General features: G+C 37.2%; 1 protein-coding gene across 2 annotated transcripts in view; it reads left to right on the top strand.

Moving 5' to 3' along the window:
• The window catches only part of skd (mediator complex subunit skuld), a 320,744-nt gene extending 309,410 nt beyond the window's left edge, over window positions 1-11,334 (top strand). For both annotated transcript variants that reach the window (XM_070079690.1, XM_070079689.1), the window contains 4 exons: window positions 1,661-1,911; window positions 2,908-3,328; window positions 3,945-4,504; window positions 7,844-11,334. In XM_070079690.1, the coding sequence (XP_069935791.1) occupies window positions 1,661-1,911; window positions 2,908-3,328; window positions 3,945-4,504; window positions 7,844-7,976 (1,365 nt within the window). In that variant the 3' untranslated portion in view covers window positions 7,977-11,334. The remainder of the gene's footprint in view (window positions 1-1,660; window positions 1,912-2,907; window positions 3,329-3,944; window positions 4,505-7,843) is intronic.
• The last annotated feature ends 4,683 nt before the right edge of the window (window positions 11,335-16,017 follow it).

The following is a 16,017-nucleotide window of genomic DNA, read 5'->3' as shown; positions in this document are numbered from 1 at the left end:
GGGTATTGGTTAATTTTGATGGTGTGGGTATTGGCCTAAAACTTGAGTATCTGTACTGGGAAAAATTATGATATCATCCCATCTTTAGCTCATACTGAGTAGGCATTTGTAATGCTGCTTGCCTTGATTCTCACCAATTGCTGAAATATTTCAGAAACTTAAGTCTGATACATTTTAAAAAAAATTGTTGAAGCTTGCTGAAATGTTCAGTTTGAAGCAGTAATATTACTATACATGTTAACAAGTTTCAGGATACCTGGATTAGTGTATTGGAATGCACACTCTAAGTGATTGTCTTAGTGAAAACTTAGCTTAATTCTTAGACTGTCATCTTGTATAGAGATTAGGGAATATACACCTACCATCCGACTTACGACCAAGTTCGGTTCCGAGAAACCGGTCGTAAGTTGAAATGGTCGTAAGTCGAACTTTACTACTGAATATCAACATCACATTTTTGTAATGACTTTATTTTATTGTTTTATTTTGGTATTTCATGTTTTACTTTACTTTTTATGTTGTTAGTACTGTATTTTATACTGTAAGGTTTAGGATAAACACTGTGTACAACACAAATAGTTGTTTATTTCCCAGAAATTTGGCATAAAAAAAACGGTCGCAAGTTGAGTGGTCATAAGTCAAGCAGGTCGTAAGTCGGATGGTAGGTGTATTAGCTTTGTTTTTAGGTCATCATCTTGTACAGAGATTGGGGAATATGTTAGTGTAAGAAGTGATTTTTGCATTGCTCTGGAGGTACATGTAGTTGTTATGATTCACAGTGCCTTTTATTTCCTAGATTGTAATGATGAATGGACTTTGTAAACATAGCTCAGTGGTAGCACCAACTTAAAACTGAAGAACCCTGGGTTGATCGAGATGTATAGGCAACTGTTCTTTCATCTGTTGCCGTTGTTCACTTTCCAGTAAACAGGTACCTGGGTGTTGGTTGACTGTTATGGGTGTCTTCCTGTGGGGGTAGTAATATACAGTAGATAGGCTGGGTTTTGATGTTTGAAATAACCTGAGATACGGTGATGCAGCTTTTGAACTGTCGTATTGGCATGCTTCTGGCAAGACAGTGATGGTGAAAGTGTTTCTTCATTTCAGGGTCACCCTGCCTTGGTGGGAAACAGCCGAAGTGTTAGGGGGGGAAAAAAAAGGGTGAATTTTATCTCGATTCATTGGAGTATACACACAAATAAACCGCACTACTGCTACTATTTCCACCACCAACATTACCACTACCACTACTCTTATTTCCACTACCACATCTACTATTTCCACTACCATATCTACTATTTCTACCACCAGCATTACCACTACTACTATTTCCTCTTCTCTCTCTCTCTCTCTCTCTCTTATATATCTTGGCTCACTCACTCTCTTCTGTCAGTGTGACTTGTGAATAGTCCAAGTCAGACCAAAATGTCATGAGCTTTTCTCTCTCCTATGTGCAGGTTATTTGTATATTGTTCCAGTCACAGTATTCTGAATTTTTGTTCTTTATTGGAGTATATAATAAAGCTTGAGTTTAGATATGAGATGTAATACTCTCATATATGTTGCTGCAGGGGTCTAGTAATGGTGATTCAGTCTGCCTGCTTCCTGTTATATATCAGTGCCATGCTGCTTTGTATTGATATTTTTATTTCTACAACAGATTGCAGCAGAAGAGAAGCGGCTAGCGCCATATCATATCTTTTCTCCGGCATATATCCTGGCACCTATAAAGGAGAGCCGTGGCACCTACAAAGAGGCACAAGAGGCTTTAGGAGTGCCAAGGGAGAAATCCACTATACTAAATTGCACTTATTGTTTGTCTGAAGATCAAAGATGGCTACTGGCAACTGCCACAGATGAATTGGGAGAAATTTTAGAGACTGTAACCATCAGTATAGAAATTCCAAACAGGTAAACTGGCTGTAATATATGATAACATGTCACCATTTTTTAAGTATTGTTTATATTGTTTTTTGTTTTTCCTCAAAATTCCAAAGAAAGTAGCTGCCCTTTTTGAACCCTCTAGAGGCTATGACCTGGTATATAGTTTTCTTGGTTAAAATCTTGACACACCTTTATAAAAAAATAATACTGTACTTGAAATTATTTTTGCCTATTCATTCTCCCACCCTCTGCTCTGTTACCTTCCTCACCATTTTCTTGTGCTATGGTAGGTTCAGAGATTGGTAAAGGAATTTAAGAGAGTATGTACAAGAATCATTCCCATGTGTGTCTAACTGTAAGCTGATTGACCAACAACTGAGCTTCAGCTCATTTTTATGGACTCAAGAAATTGTAATGACACGATTGGAAACAGACCGCAGTACAGGTGGGGATTGAACTTGTATTTGTGGTCACAGTGGTGGCCCATAATACATTTCCTATGGTGTATAAATATACCTAGTTGGATTAATCTTATTGTAGCCAGCTGGCCCAGTGGCTTACGCACTGGCCTGGCGTTTTAAGACTCCTTGCCACAAGTTCCAACACCACCTGTACCGTGGTTCATTTTTTAAGGACTTCACAGGAAGTCTTGTCTTTCTAACCTTCAGGATCTCATTATATCTACTCTTAAAGCTAGGTGGGAGAGTTTGAGCAGGAAGGAGTAATTGGGATTGCATGCAGAGTTTCTGAAATAACAAGAGGTGAAGGAATATTATAGGTAAAGTAATATTAAATGAACAGTCGTGGAAAGTAAAGGTGGGATACTGCTGTTTCATTTCAAGGTTTAAATTAAGACTCCTCGTAAGAATCGCAGCACAGTGCATTTTCATCAATACAGTCTTAAAAAGAAGTAAATATCTATAACAAAATATAAAAGCTATATTCTTATAGGGCATTTTGAATGTTTCAGCTTGAATAATGTTCAAAGGTAGGTAGTTGTTAATTTTTTCTCTTCTGTTTTAGAACGAGAAGAAAGAAAGCTTCTGCACGTCGACATGGTCTGAAAAAGTTAATGGATTGGATACTAAGTGTTATGTCTATTGGTGTTCATCCTTGGCGTTTGGTTGTGGGCAGATTAGGAAGAATGGGACACGGAGAATTGAAAGGATGGTCGTCTTTGCTTTCTCGAAAGTCTCTGACACAAGCATCTAAAAATCTAAAGGAGATGTGCAAGCAGTGTGCTTACCTCTTTCCTGGAGATGCACCGTGTATACTCTCTGCTTGCTTAGTTTCTATGGAGCCCGATTCTTCATTTCGAATTATGCCAGATATGTTTACACCCGATGAAAGATTTGGCCAGAATAGTCAAAATTGCAGTCTGTCTACGCCACAGGACCTCACCTGTACTCACATACTGGTCTTCCCAACATCTGCTACAGCACAGGTGTGTATAAATAGACAAGAGTGTTTATCAGGGATATTTTTTTTTTTTTTGCTAGGATCAGTGTCCTAAACACTGGTGAAAAGTGAGAAGCCATGTGGACAAATATATTACAAGCATTTAGATCTGTATATTAGAGCCTCTATCAGAGAGACTTCATCAGATGAATAGTGTTTCTGAGGTCAAATTATACACAACTCTTATCTGCTCATTTTTCTGTCAAAATGATTTTTCACTTGTCATATTTTGTCCCCTTTAATTTCTTGTAAATAATAACCTTTTTTATTTTATATAATTGTATTGTAATGTATTCATTTTATCATAGTTTTTGGTTTTCACTTTTAGACTTTGGTTGTTTTTAGCATTTAAAAAAAAATTATTGCATTTATTTATCTGTTATTTCTTGCCAAATCAGTTAATTGGTCACTCAGCATTAGGTATTAAAATACTCTTAGAAATTTTTTTTTTTTACACAGTGGTCATCTCCCACTGAGGCAAATTGATCTGAAAAAGAAGAACTGTAAATTTTTCTTCTTTATACATTTGGTTTATTAGGTATTAAACATACCTTTGAAATTATAATTTGTTAGCATATATTAATAAATTTTTTTCCTTGCAGTCAGCACAGCAGAGATTCCAAGATGAGCAAGCTGTACATTTTGAAAATGTCGACTTGTTATTGGATGAAGATTTGCGAGATGATATGGGTGGCGGCATGGGTGATATTGGTATTGGAATGGGATTAAGCTTAAATGAAATTCTCATGCTTGATAACTGTCCAAATCAAGATGATCAGATGGATGATGGTAGTGGCCAGCGAGACTCGCTCTCTCAACCCGGTAGTCCAACTATGGGAGGAGGGGGTGGAACAAGTCCCTCGCAATTTTCCGGACAGGCTCGTAGCAATGGAGTGGTTTTGGTTGATCCGCAAGAAGACTCTAGTGGTTCTGTCTTGCAACAACCTCTTGCTCTTGGATATTATGTGTCGACGGCCTCCACCGGGCGACTCCCGAGATGGTTCTGGTCGTCCTGCCCACACCTTGAATCATCTTGCCCAGTATTTCTAAAGTCAGCCCTCCACCTCCATTCTCCAGGCATTACTCAGTCTGAGGAATTTTTGCATAGCACAAATAACAAAGTCCACCCTTTGGATTCTTCATATACCACTGATGTTCTCAGGTAAGATAATTTAACCTTTGTTTTATTTTAACAGGTACAGTAGATCCTTGAGCAACACTAAGGTTACAGTCCTGAAAATTGGCATTTAATTCAAATTAGCATCAGCCAAAGTGAAGAACTTTCTTTTGAAATAAAGAGACAAACTTTTTTAACCCGTAAGCGGTCCAAACGTATATATACGTTTTTTCAACATTTGAAAGTATGTAAAAAAAGTAGATCTTCTTTTTGTTTTTCTACATTTGAAAATGTGTAAAAAAAACTTTGATCTACTTTTTTTTGTTATATTTGAAAATATGTAAAAAAAACGTAGATCTACTTTTGTAGCACTACACATGTGAACGTAGATCTGCTTGGACCGTTTACGGGTTAAATTAGCCCCAAAAGCAATTTTATCTTGCTTCAAATTGTGACAGCTATTGTGCGTTAAAATGCAAGTGTGTGTGTGGAGAGGGCTGATGTGGCTCTCTACAATATCTCCACAAAACATTACTGACTACCACTTGCCTTCAACATTAATAAATATTTTTGAGTATCTTTATTGAGGAAACGTTTTGCCACACAGTGGCTTCATCAGTCCATACAAAGGAGAATCGTGAAGAACAGGAGGAGAATGAGGTAATCAGTCCCTCAACCTTGAGTCGATGTGGTCAGTCCATCAATCTTGAATAGAATACAGCATATGTGCGGAGAAGTAGCTTATATACCGTAGGCAGGAGAGGTGCAGCAGATGTAGGTGGTGTCACATTTGTTCAATGTGGAAGTAGGTCGTGCCCTAGGGTTAGGCAAGCGAAGAATTCCCAAGTATTAAGATCCCAAGAAGTTGCAGTGTCTGACAGGATTGCAGATGAATGGTTCAGAGAACCGACACGTTGATATATCAGACACGTGCAACTCTTGGGTATCTTTATTGAGGAAACGTTTTGCCACACAGTGGCTTCATCAGTCCATACAAAGGAGAATCGTGAAGAACAGGAGGAGAATGAGGTAATCAGTCCCTAAACCTTGAGTCGATGTGGTTTACCATACATGCAGTATGTAGCTCTGCTGAAGTCTCATTACTCAAGGGTTTACCATACCTTATCTTAAGCACAAATACCACTCAGCTACACCATACTATAATTTTTAGCATAACATGTATAGTAAAATTGTTTAGCATTTTTATCATCTTTCTTAAAATCTGAAGGTTATTTTATACAGTAGTTTGCTAGTAATTGCTGTACTATGTAACTGCTTATAATTACTGCATTATGTAGTTGTGGCTACAGAAATAATGCTATACTCAGTGTCCTGTCTTCAATTAATAATAGTGTATGTTTTTAATGTCCATTGGTTGTGATACTTTACTTCCTCTTTTAATCCAGTGCATTGTTTTTTCTGCTGTGAAGGAAAACTTTCTAGTATCCTTAAAAAATTGTCGGTATACTGTGGCTGGAACATAACACAAATAACCTGCGCATAGGAGAAAGAAACTTACGTCAACATATCAGTCCAACTTGTGCGGGTTATTTTTGTAATTTTAGTAAACTTTCAGCACAGTTTCTATTTTTTAGTTTACAACCTTGGCATCGTGTTCTTCATTATTTATTCATTCACATTCATTTCTAATCTTAGATGAGCTTATGTCTACTTCCTCTTAGAGGCATATATTGAAGGCTTTCAGATTTTTTGCAGCATGTCTTCAGATTTGTTAGTTTGTTCTTGTCATTTTTTAGTTGCAGACTTCATAGCAATACTGCATAAACTAATTTGAAGAGGGTTTTACAAAATCCTCATATACAGGTCGGCCATCACTAATCCGGTTCCATCATTAATCCAGCACTAATTTTTCCTAGCATAATTCCAAATTTCATTATTATACTGACTCAGAAATTGTGTAGATGGTTGTAAATTCACAGCAGCAAGCCAGTGGAGGAGAAAGCAGTGATGAAAATGAGGAAGATGTAGCAGAAATTAACCTGTTGATAGGTTAATTAAGTGTATTCTAACCTAACCACTCTAATCCAGCTAACTCGGTAGTCCGGCACACTGCAGGTCCCAGTGATGCTGGATTAGTGATGGCCGACCTGTATATGGTTTAAATTTTACTATTGTTGCAGCAGTTTGTTATATTCATGATTAAGTGTTAAACTTGTAGATCCTATACAGTGCCTGGGGAATGGGAGGTAATTATTATTACTCTTCATGCATCAGTCATCACTATGTGGTTAGCATTAATTAACTGCAAAGAAATAAACTTATTTATCTGTCTCAAGGTTAACAGAGAATTGAACCTTCACTCCTACAAATCTTATTACACCTGCAATTTTTTGCACTTTAAAGATTATACGGGGAAGTTTTTTGTGCTTCTAATGGCCATTAATTTCTTTGATTACTGCACATTGTTGTGTATGTATAAGTAATTTTACATGGTTTTTGTGCTCTATCTAATTTCTTAGTGCTCTCAGCTTTATACAGTTAAATTTAAAAGGCTGACTGCCTCCTTTGTGTGACCATCTTGTGCTGTCTGTTGAGATAATGCCTTGGTATTCATATTTAACTCCTTTCTTACAACGCACCAGCATATCCCACCGAAGCAGGGTGGACCAAAAGGAAAAACAGAAGTTTCTCTTTTTAACTTTAGTGATGTATACAAGAGGAGGAGTTACTAGCCTCTTGCTCCTGGCATTTTAGTCACCTCTTACAACACAGATGGGTTACGGAGGAAGAATTCTGTTCCACTTCCCCATTTAGCCTGATTTAACTGTTCTCTGTAATATGCATTTCTGTGTAAGCTACAAAGTGTAATTTGTTTGTATTAGGTTATTTACTAAAGATACTTAATTAAGATCTATTACACATGTATCTTTATACCTTTGAGTTTGGTATTTTCTAGAGCCAGGCTTGCCTGGTCAGTCAGGCTGTTGTTATTGCTGGTTGTCCACATATCCATCCTGGTTGATCTGCCACTTGGTGCAAGATACTTGTTCAATTGTCTCTCCAAGCCTACTATACTTGTCCTAGTAGTGTTTGTGGTATCTTTGGGTAAGATGTTGATACATTATTCTCTTGTTGTGCCCCACCCCTTGGTGGTAGATTTATATGATAATTATTGGTTGAATTTTGTGTTGGCTTAGTTCAGCAGTTCCCCATTGGAATTTTTTTCATATGGGAGAGGGAAAAGTATTATTTTAGAAGATTTAATGCAGTTGTTTCAGGAAATGCACTGTTGTACTAATTAGGACTTCCAAACTGTATGCTATCCATTATTATATTAAAAATAAGTCAGTTTTGATCCATCGTGGATCATTTTAATGCATGAAAATTGTTACAATAATGATATTAATTTATTTTAATTTTCAGATATGTTCTTGAAGGCTACAATGGGCTTTCGTGGCTAGTCCTAGATCCTGCTAAACAGGACAGAAGATCGTGCCTGCCACTACACATGCAAGTCCTGTCCCATCTCTACAATGTTATGGCAGCCCTTGTTTGATAGCCAGCCAATGAACTCTTGAAGAAATTTGGCCTGTTTTCATTCTTCTCGTCTTGCTTTCTTATCTCAATTCGCTCTGGTGCAATTCATGGGCTTTACATGGAGATATTATTAGGCCACACAGTTACATGACAAAGTGCCCTTCACACAAAATTGGTCTTGTTAAATATATGCAAGGTTGCTATTTCAAATAGTCGTATACTTTTGTATTCATATAAATTTTAATGTTTAAAGATTCTATAGTGACAAATATTCATAGAATCTCTAAAAAAAAAGTAGCTGTTTGTATTCAGAACCATTTAATACAGGGCATTATGTCCAGAAATTTGGCAACAGAAATCAATAATATATTATTATTGATAATGTAATTGATAATAGTAATAATTAAAATAATAGTATACAAATGAAAGGCCTTTCTTATTTGGTGAGGCCTATATAAATATTGATACACTAGCCAAAGCACACTTACTCATTTGTAATAAGTGTAGAGAAAGCCAGTGCCTGGGTGGACATGGAAAGTAAACATCAAGAATACTACTTAAGCAAATTATCTGAAGACAAGTGTATGAAGATTAGTGGATAGCAGTTTAACCAAAGCATTATTAAATAGGGCTGATGCATAATTTTTTTAAATGCTCAAAGAGAAGGTCATACCTCACAAAACTTGCATTATCTCTTAAGATCACTGTATATACTTAACTTATTATGGCCAGAAGTCCACCACAAAGCAATCAAAACAGACCTGCCTTATGATAATGAACAGATTTAAATTAATAGGTGGATAAACTTTTCAGGAGCACAAGTTTCATAAATTATTATGAAGTAAAATAATGCTCATTTTTCACAATGATATATTTTGGAATCACACAATGAATTACTTGCCAGAGCAAAACTAGGTGGGCCGTTTGTATCGTGGGCTGGGCGCAGTAAACCAGTGCATTGTTAGTGACTAGTATCCAAGCAGGATTGTCTGTGATAATGATAACAGATTGATTGTACTTCATAATTGGATATTTATGCCTTTTTATTATTAACACTCGTTTCAGCATAGCCTGGTGCTGATGACTTTAATAATGTAAATAAAGCAGTGGTGTTGTACAAGCTGGGTGGGTCAGATCTTTTAATGCCTTGATATGCTACTGCCCTGAGGCTCTCAGAGTAGTGTACAATGTAAGTTGTACCAATATGTGTACATATAGCCTCTTGCACCTGTAGCCAAATTGTAAATAATTATTATGGCAGGTGGCTCCTTAATGGAGCACGAGTAGGCAGTAGCATCTCAGTGGCACACAGGTTCCCCACCTCTCTCCCAGCCCCTCCCCCTCCCCCCCACTGCTCTTATGTACAGAATCTAGGTTACATGTACAGTGAGACACAAGTTTTACACCTCCTGACTGTTTATACAAGTTAAGTATTTTCCCCCTAATGCAACCACCTCCAAACTTTATGCAAATGGAGGGGTTGTGATGTATAATATTTCTGTCGGTAAATTCAATTGTTTATTTTGAGACTAACTTGAAAAAACATAAAAAATCAAGTAGCATGTAAGGTTAGATAGTTTAAAGAAAGTATTTTACAAATGAAACATTTGTACAAGGAGTGTATTTTAAAAAAGGTGAATAACCAAGTGGAAGATGGCAGAAACCTTCCATGGCAAGTATTGGCTTCACTCGTCCCAGGGCCTCAGGAGTTGGGCAATCAGGCAGCTAAGTACAGTAATCTCTTCCCTCAGCTGCAGTCTTGGTGTCATCTATCAGGTTTCTGTTGCACCAGCATTATGGCCATCTAATGTTTAAACAATATTATGGTGGTTGTTTCTACAATTGATAGTGAACAGCAGAGCTGTTTTTGTCCCCAGTTAGTTGCAATATTTGCAATGATGGGGTATTAAAATCCATGTATATGCTGCAGCCAAAGATATCAGAAACGTGCCTGAGGATGCCCAGTTGGGGCCAAAGGGATTGAGAATGAAGACAAAACTTAATGCACTTTTATGCATTCTTCTGAGGTTGGGACAGCCTTACGCCAGCCAGGGTGTGTGTGGAGCAATCTATTTATGTGCGTCTCGTTAATTCTGACCTGCCTACCTGTCTACCAAGTGGAATGTGTGAGAACCTAAGAGTTTTGTTAAATTTTTTAAGAAATTTGTATTTTACAGGAAAATTTTAGCATTTTATATGTAGAGTTTTATTTGTGTAAACAATTTTTGACTATGCAGTATTGTAGACAGAGTATTTGCTGGTGTTTCATCAGGTTATGAAAAACACTGACATTTATTAAGTGGTTGTTGATTCTCATTCCATTATTCAATTACAAAAAATATAATTTGTTTCATATATTTGAAAAAAATTATAAACACTGCAATAAGAAGACTGGATGCAATCACATGAAATAACAAGAAGTTAGCTTTGTATAGTGTAGACAGATTACAGGTCTTATTCTGCTGTGGGTCTAGTGGCAGCTCCCTTTCTTCCTTGCTCAATACTGTCATCATGTTCATTCTTATATCACATTCATGGATACAACACTTTGGCCAACTTCGTACAAAAGCATGCAAGTCATATACGTATGTCTATTGCTGCCTGAATCTTCTAAAAAAAACAACTCTTTCAAATACACACACAACTTTAGACAATGATATAGTGGAAGCTGTCTTATGGGAGTTCACAAGGACTCTTAGCACTGTGGTGCCTAACATCCCTCCCCCCCGTTACAGTACCCAGACATACACTGAAACCTTCACCCCCATTTCCTTCCCACTCATACTAACCCTACCACTCTTTGAAATGCATACCTCCTGTACTTTTAACAACCCCTTTCTTATTTCGGTGTCTGTTTCTGGGATGTTTCACCTGGATGGCGGGCTTCTTCAGTCAAATGCAGAAGTGAAAAATACATGGAGGCAGTTGAAGATGAGACTGAGGTACTCAGTCCCACAACCTTGAGAGATGTTCAGTTCCGTAGCATTGATCACTGATCAGTTCTGTGAAACCAAACGTCCTCCATCAGTGCTGAGGAACCGAACACCTTTATCTCTTCAACTGTCTCGAGTGTTTTAGTCATTTCTGTATTCACATCTGAAGAAGTGTTGCCCATGTGTCTTAATTCATTAACTTGTTGGTATTGTATATCATTGATATAAATCATGGAATGGGTGGGGATTGAACCCACACAAATGAGTCCTAAAACTTGTAGGCCAGTTGGCTTTAGTTATTAGAGCCAACTGGCCCCAGTGGTTAGCACACTTACCTCTGAGATTTAGGACTTGCTAGCCATGGGTCAGAGTCCCACCCATTCCATGATTTGTTTGCAATCATATTATTACGATTTTGTGAGTCATACCATTAATGTAACACCCTACACCACATCACCTTTACAAAGCAATTCCACCCTACACACTTCCCTACCATTACTCCCTCCCGTCACCAAACTTCCCTCCTGAACAGACTTGCTAAAAAAAAAAAATTGACAATATTATGTATACAATCACACCACATTGTGTAGACATAACTAAAGTCATTGTTATCAAAGTGTATTTATTAATTCCAACATAATCAAGAGAAGCTGACAAAAATATTTGTTTTTGGGGTCGTATGTTAATAGTAATGTACATGACTGACAACATACCCGTGACTGGTTTTGAGGGTATGCCTACCCTCACAGTTGGCCTGAGGCCACTCTGTAAGACATTACACCACTTGTGCATGAGCAGGCATTATATATTATTATATTGTTGTACCTATGCTGTAAGAAAAGCATAGTTTATTTTATAATTTTCTCACATCAGTCTGCACAATTATATAAAAAATTAATTGATTTGAAAGACCCATATTTTAATCTAATATGAACTGGAGAGTAGTTCTAATATATTGTATTTATAACTTTAGAACTGTATTCACTGTTAACACTCAAATGCGACACTTGGTCACTATTAATTTTATGCACTCAAAAATACTCTCTCTTTTTGTCAGAATGTCCTGTGCTGTTGTAATTATTTTACTTGTTTACACCATATCATACCTGTGTTTGTTATGGGTCGCTGCTCTAGCCTAAAGGCTGTGTGAATGTTCGTGCAAAAGTGACAGAGTGATTGTTGGGGAAGTAAGCTCCAACTTTCCCCACTCTCATTATTATCATTGGTATAAAATACAATTTTATGTGTAATATGAAGTTTTTTATCCTTATATCAACTTTGTAGTTTAGCACTTATTATAATAAAAAAACATTAATATACGACAAATGATACAGTTGCAGCATTGACCATTTACTAGATTGTCATGGCTATTTTCTTAATCTTGGAAGTGCTTTGATGCTGGTGATGGGCTCTTGATCCAAGGAATTGGACCTGTTCTCTCTTGGAATGAACCTGAGTGTCTCCCATCCTCAGAAAGGTTCCTCAATGATAGTAAGGGGGTTCTTGATCTAAGGAATTAGATCTGAACTCTGGATTGAGATTGATTACATAGTTAAAGTGCTGTAGGACCCTATGGGTTTAAAGCCTTCCCCTAAATAAAATATAAGTTAACTTGATCACATTCCAACATCACCCACAAAGTTTGCTGGAGGATGAAGCCTCTGAAATTCAAACCCTCTTTTTTATCTCACTGTTCCCAGGATGACCCCCAACCCTCCTACCTTCCATCCCAGATTTATACACCCTCATGATAATCTCTCTCCATTCTTTAATGAGTTGAGAGCATTTATGGATGACAGAGATTCAGTTAATTAAAGTGTCAACCTTAAATACATGGACACATTTGAGTGCAAGGAGTATGGCAAACAGTTGTCCGAAGGATAGAGGCCCAGTTATTGATGTGTGCTCCAATTTCTTTGAGCGCCATCACTGTGACAACAGCAGCACCAGTGGATGGTGAACAGAACCTCTATCTGGTTATATATTCTAGAAGAGACCCATCATGCAACTGCACCTCTATCAAGGAGGATGCCTATTGAATATAAGATTATTAACCCAAGGTCATGACACTAGGCTAATACATATATGGTTGGAGAATCTAGTGGTGTGAATCATTAGCAAAATTAATCATATAATGATGGGGCTGGCTAGGCATGGCATTAGTGAGACTGAGCATACCTCCCTGTGGGGTTTCTAATTCCAAATCTAGTTATATTTGTATGCCCCTGGAACAACACCCAAAACTATAGCCTTGAAGCCGCCATCTAATGTCCATTCTATTAAGTTTACTAATGATTACATGTCAGTTAGTTACATCAAAAGCAGAGAAGGTGGCTATGCAATGATGAGCTCTCCTTCCATGCATGAAACTAGGTAGATAAACATTATTTGATTCTGTATACAAGAATAATCTTTTCAAATGTTTTACACAAGCAGCTAGTAAGAGATATTGGGTTAGGAATTGTGATGGTGAGGCTGTTGGTCCAAGATAGAGGGAGCTCCCCGGTTACATAATTCAAGGAAAGGATTACCCAGTATTCAACACAGCAGTCTGAATATGTTATAAGTAATACCAGGCGACATGGAGATACCCTTAATGCAAGGAATGTTAGTCATCTTCCTTGCTGAGCATAAAACAAATTAATGTCTTGCTTTCATCATATTTGTCAATTAATTTTGCTTGTGTGGTACTGGGAAGATAATCTTAGCTAGATGTAGCAGTGATTAGGTCATTCACTCTATGTAAAGGATGAGGGTGTGCAATGTGACCAATTCTGTTACACTTCATTCTATTTATGTCCCTCCATGCTTGGCTAAGGGGTGTGACCACTGACAAATTTTTCCCCAGCAAGGTCAGTTTGAAAGAGCCTTAGCATTGCAGGGGTACCAGCTTTCTATAGGCTAGGCCTAGTCTGTGAGGAGTACGTTTGAGTGTTCGAAGTTTAGGATCATTGTAATAAATATTATTTTTACAAAGTTAATAGGGTTTAGAGTTCCAGGTTTCAGTGGCAGCTCTAAGAAGTTTTGAATACTGCTTACAAGGTCTCAACAGAAGAACACTCAGGAATTATACCAGTTAGTCACATGTGCAACAAAGTCATCATGCTGATCAGGGAAAATATTCAAACATTTCCTTTTGAATATCCCAGTAGGAAGGATAGTATTACCAATATCTAGCGAGGTTAGCCGTGGGAAATGATATATCTGTTATAATGGAAGACTCGCAGCAATAATGCTTAAGCCAGGGAAGTCTCCATAGATATATATGGGCTCAAGGTTACCTACAATTTGCAACATTATCATGATTATTTACAAGTGAGAACAATTGTTTACCAAAATGAATTTCCAATGGTTTTGTGTCTTGTATTATAATCACCAGTAATAAGAGCAGGTTCAGACTGAGCACAAGTTGGGAGCTCCAAATAATTAAACTTAAATGCTCATGATGATAAGTTAAATAAGTTGACAGGAGAATTCCCAATATACATCCTAGCACCATGATACTGTAGCTCCTGTTTTCTTATGTGTGAGAAGTGATTTTTTAATATATAGAATAAGTAGATTTGAGGTTATATGTAACAAATGATGGCAATTTAGGGGGTTGGGACTCGGCACTTGTACACACAATATCAATGGGTTCAATAGTTACTTTATGGTGAAGGTCAGAAAATATTTTAAGTGATAAAATATTTCAAAAAGTTTATACAAATTTTAATCCATTATAAAAATCCTGGGATCTTAGTTTCTCAGCATAATGAAAAAAAAAAATTGTTCATATAAATAGACCCCATCAATGTTACCGTGGTTCATGAGTTTTTCAAGTTCACTTCCAGTTGTAAGGCCTCATGGGAGTCTTCATTTACACAGAGCACAACACTGTTCATGTGTGAATATATGATAGGTGGCACTACCACTCACATTCCCTCCTCTACTAGCATTACACACATCACCAACATTTATCAGCAGTGTATAACAATGTCAATGTTGTTAACCTCACTACCACTTATATTGCCTCGTGGGAGTCTGTTTACAGAGGGCACGGCACTCTTTGTCTGTGAATGTATGGCAGGTGACTATCCCTCTCCACTATTATCACAGGTACCACTTCCCTCATCATTATGACCAGTGTTAAATAGAACATTATTGACAACCAGGCCATCTCCACACTCGGTATTTATCAATACATTACACTCATCATTTTTACTATCATGATGGTCACTACTGCCCTTAAGTGTTTTTTTTTTTTTTGGGGGGGGGGGGGGGGCACAGTAAACAGTGGATAACTAAAATTGTGGATACAGGGGTCCTACCATATATCCTTTACATCCATGTCTCTACTGTCCATCTATTGACCCCTTACCCCTATGATTCTCATTTCAAAAGGTCTGTCCCTGTATAATTAGTTGAAGTCTCAAGTGATTTATGGGTCATAACTAATCTCAAACCTCTAATCCTGTATAAATTATTAAATTTAAGAAGAAAAACTTTTCTTTTTCTTTTTAGGTCAGCCTGCCTTGGTGGGATATGGCTGGTGCATAAAAAAAAAACCTGACCCTCCTAATTTTCTCTTCTACAGTTGTCACTCGCTTCCTAAACCTCCCTCGTTGTGAGTGTGGATGTGGGAAATTTCAGCTATTTTGACTCGTGAAATCGTAATAACATGATTGCAAACAGACCATGGAACAGGTGGGGTTTCAACCCATGGTCTGCAGTTTTACGACTCACTCACCATGGGTTCTAACCCCACCCACTATTTTTTCACCTATCTGTTGGCTGTAGACTGCTACTGAAAAAAAAGGGTTGACAAAAGCTTCAAGAAAACTCGATTATCATTTAATTCAATGTGTCTCATTCCACTACATTATATTATCTTAACATTGTACAATAATCATTAGTGTTTCCCAAGAACATAAGAGTAAACTCATATGGGTCATTCTGTGCCTGGGAAATGGGATGTAATCAGGTTTACTCCAAGGAAGGAGAGAGCGGCTCTAATGTATATACTGAAATTTCAAATTTTTATTAAGGGGTAATTTAGATAAATTCTATTGTCAAAGATATTTATAAATTTTAGAAATTCTGTATACTTTCATTTCTCCCAATTACTATAATTTCAAAGTGTTCCAC

Source organism: Cherax quadricarinatus, unplaced genomic scaffold (assembly GCF_038502225.1).
Source record: "Cherax quadricarinatus isolate ZL_2023a unplaced genomic scaffold, ASM3850222v1 Contig3, whole genome shotgun sequence".
NCBI classification, from domain to species: domain Eukaryota; kingdom Metazoa; phylum Arthropoda; class Malacostraca; order Decapoda; family Parastacidae; genus Cherax; species Cherax quadricarinatus.
The sequence above is the reverse complement of the archived record's forward strand: the minus strand, read 5'-3'. Positions and strand labels throughout refer to the sequence as shown.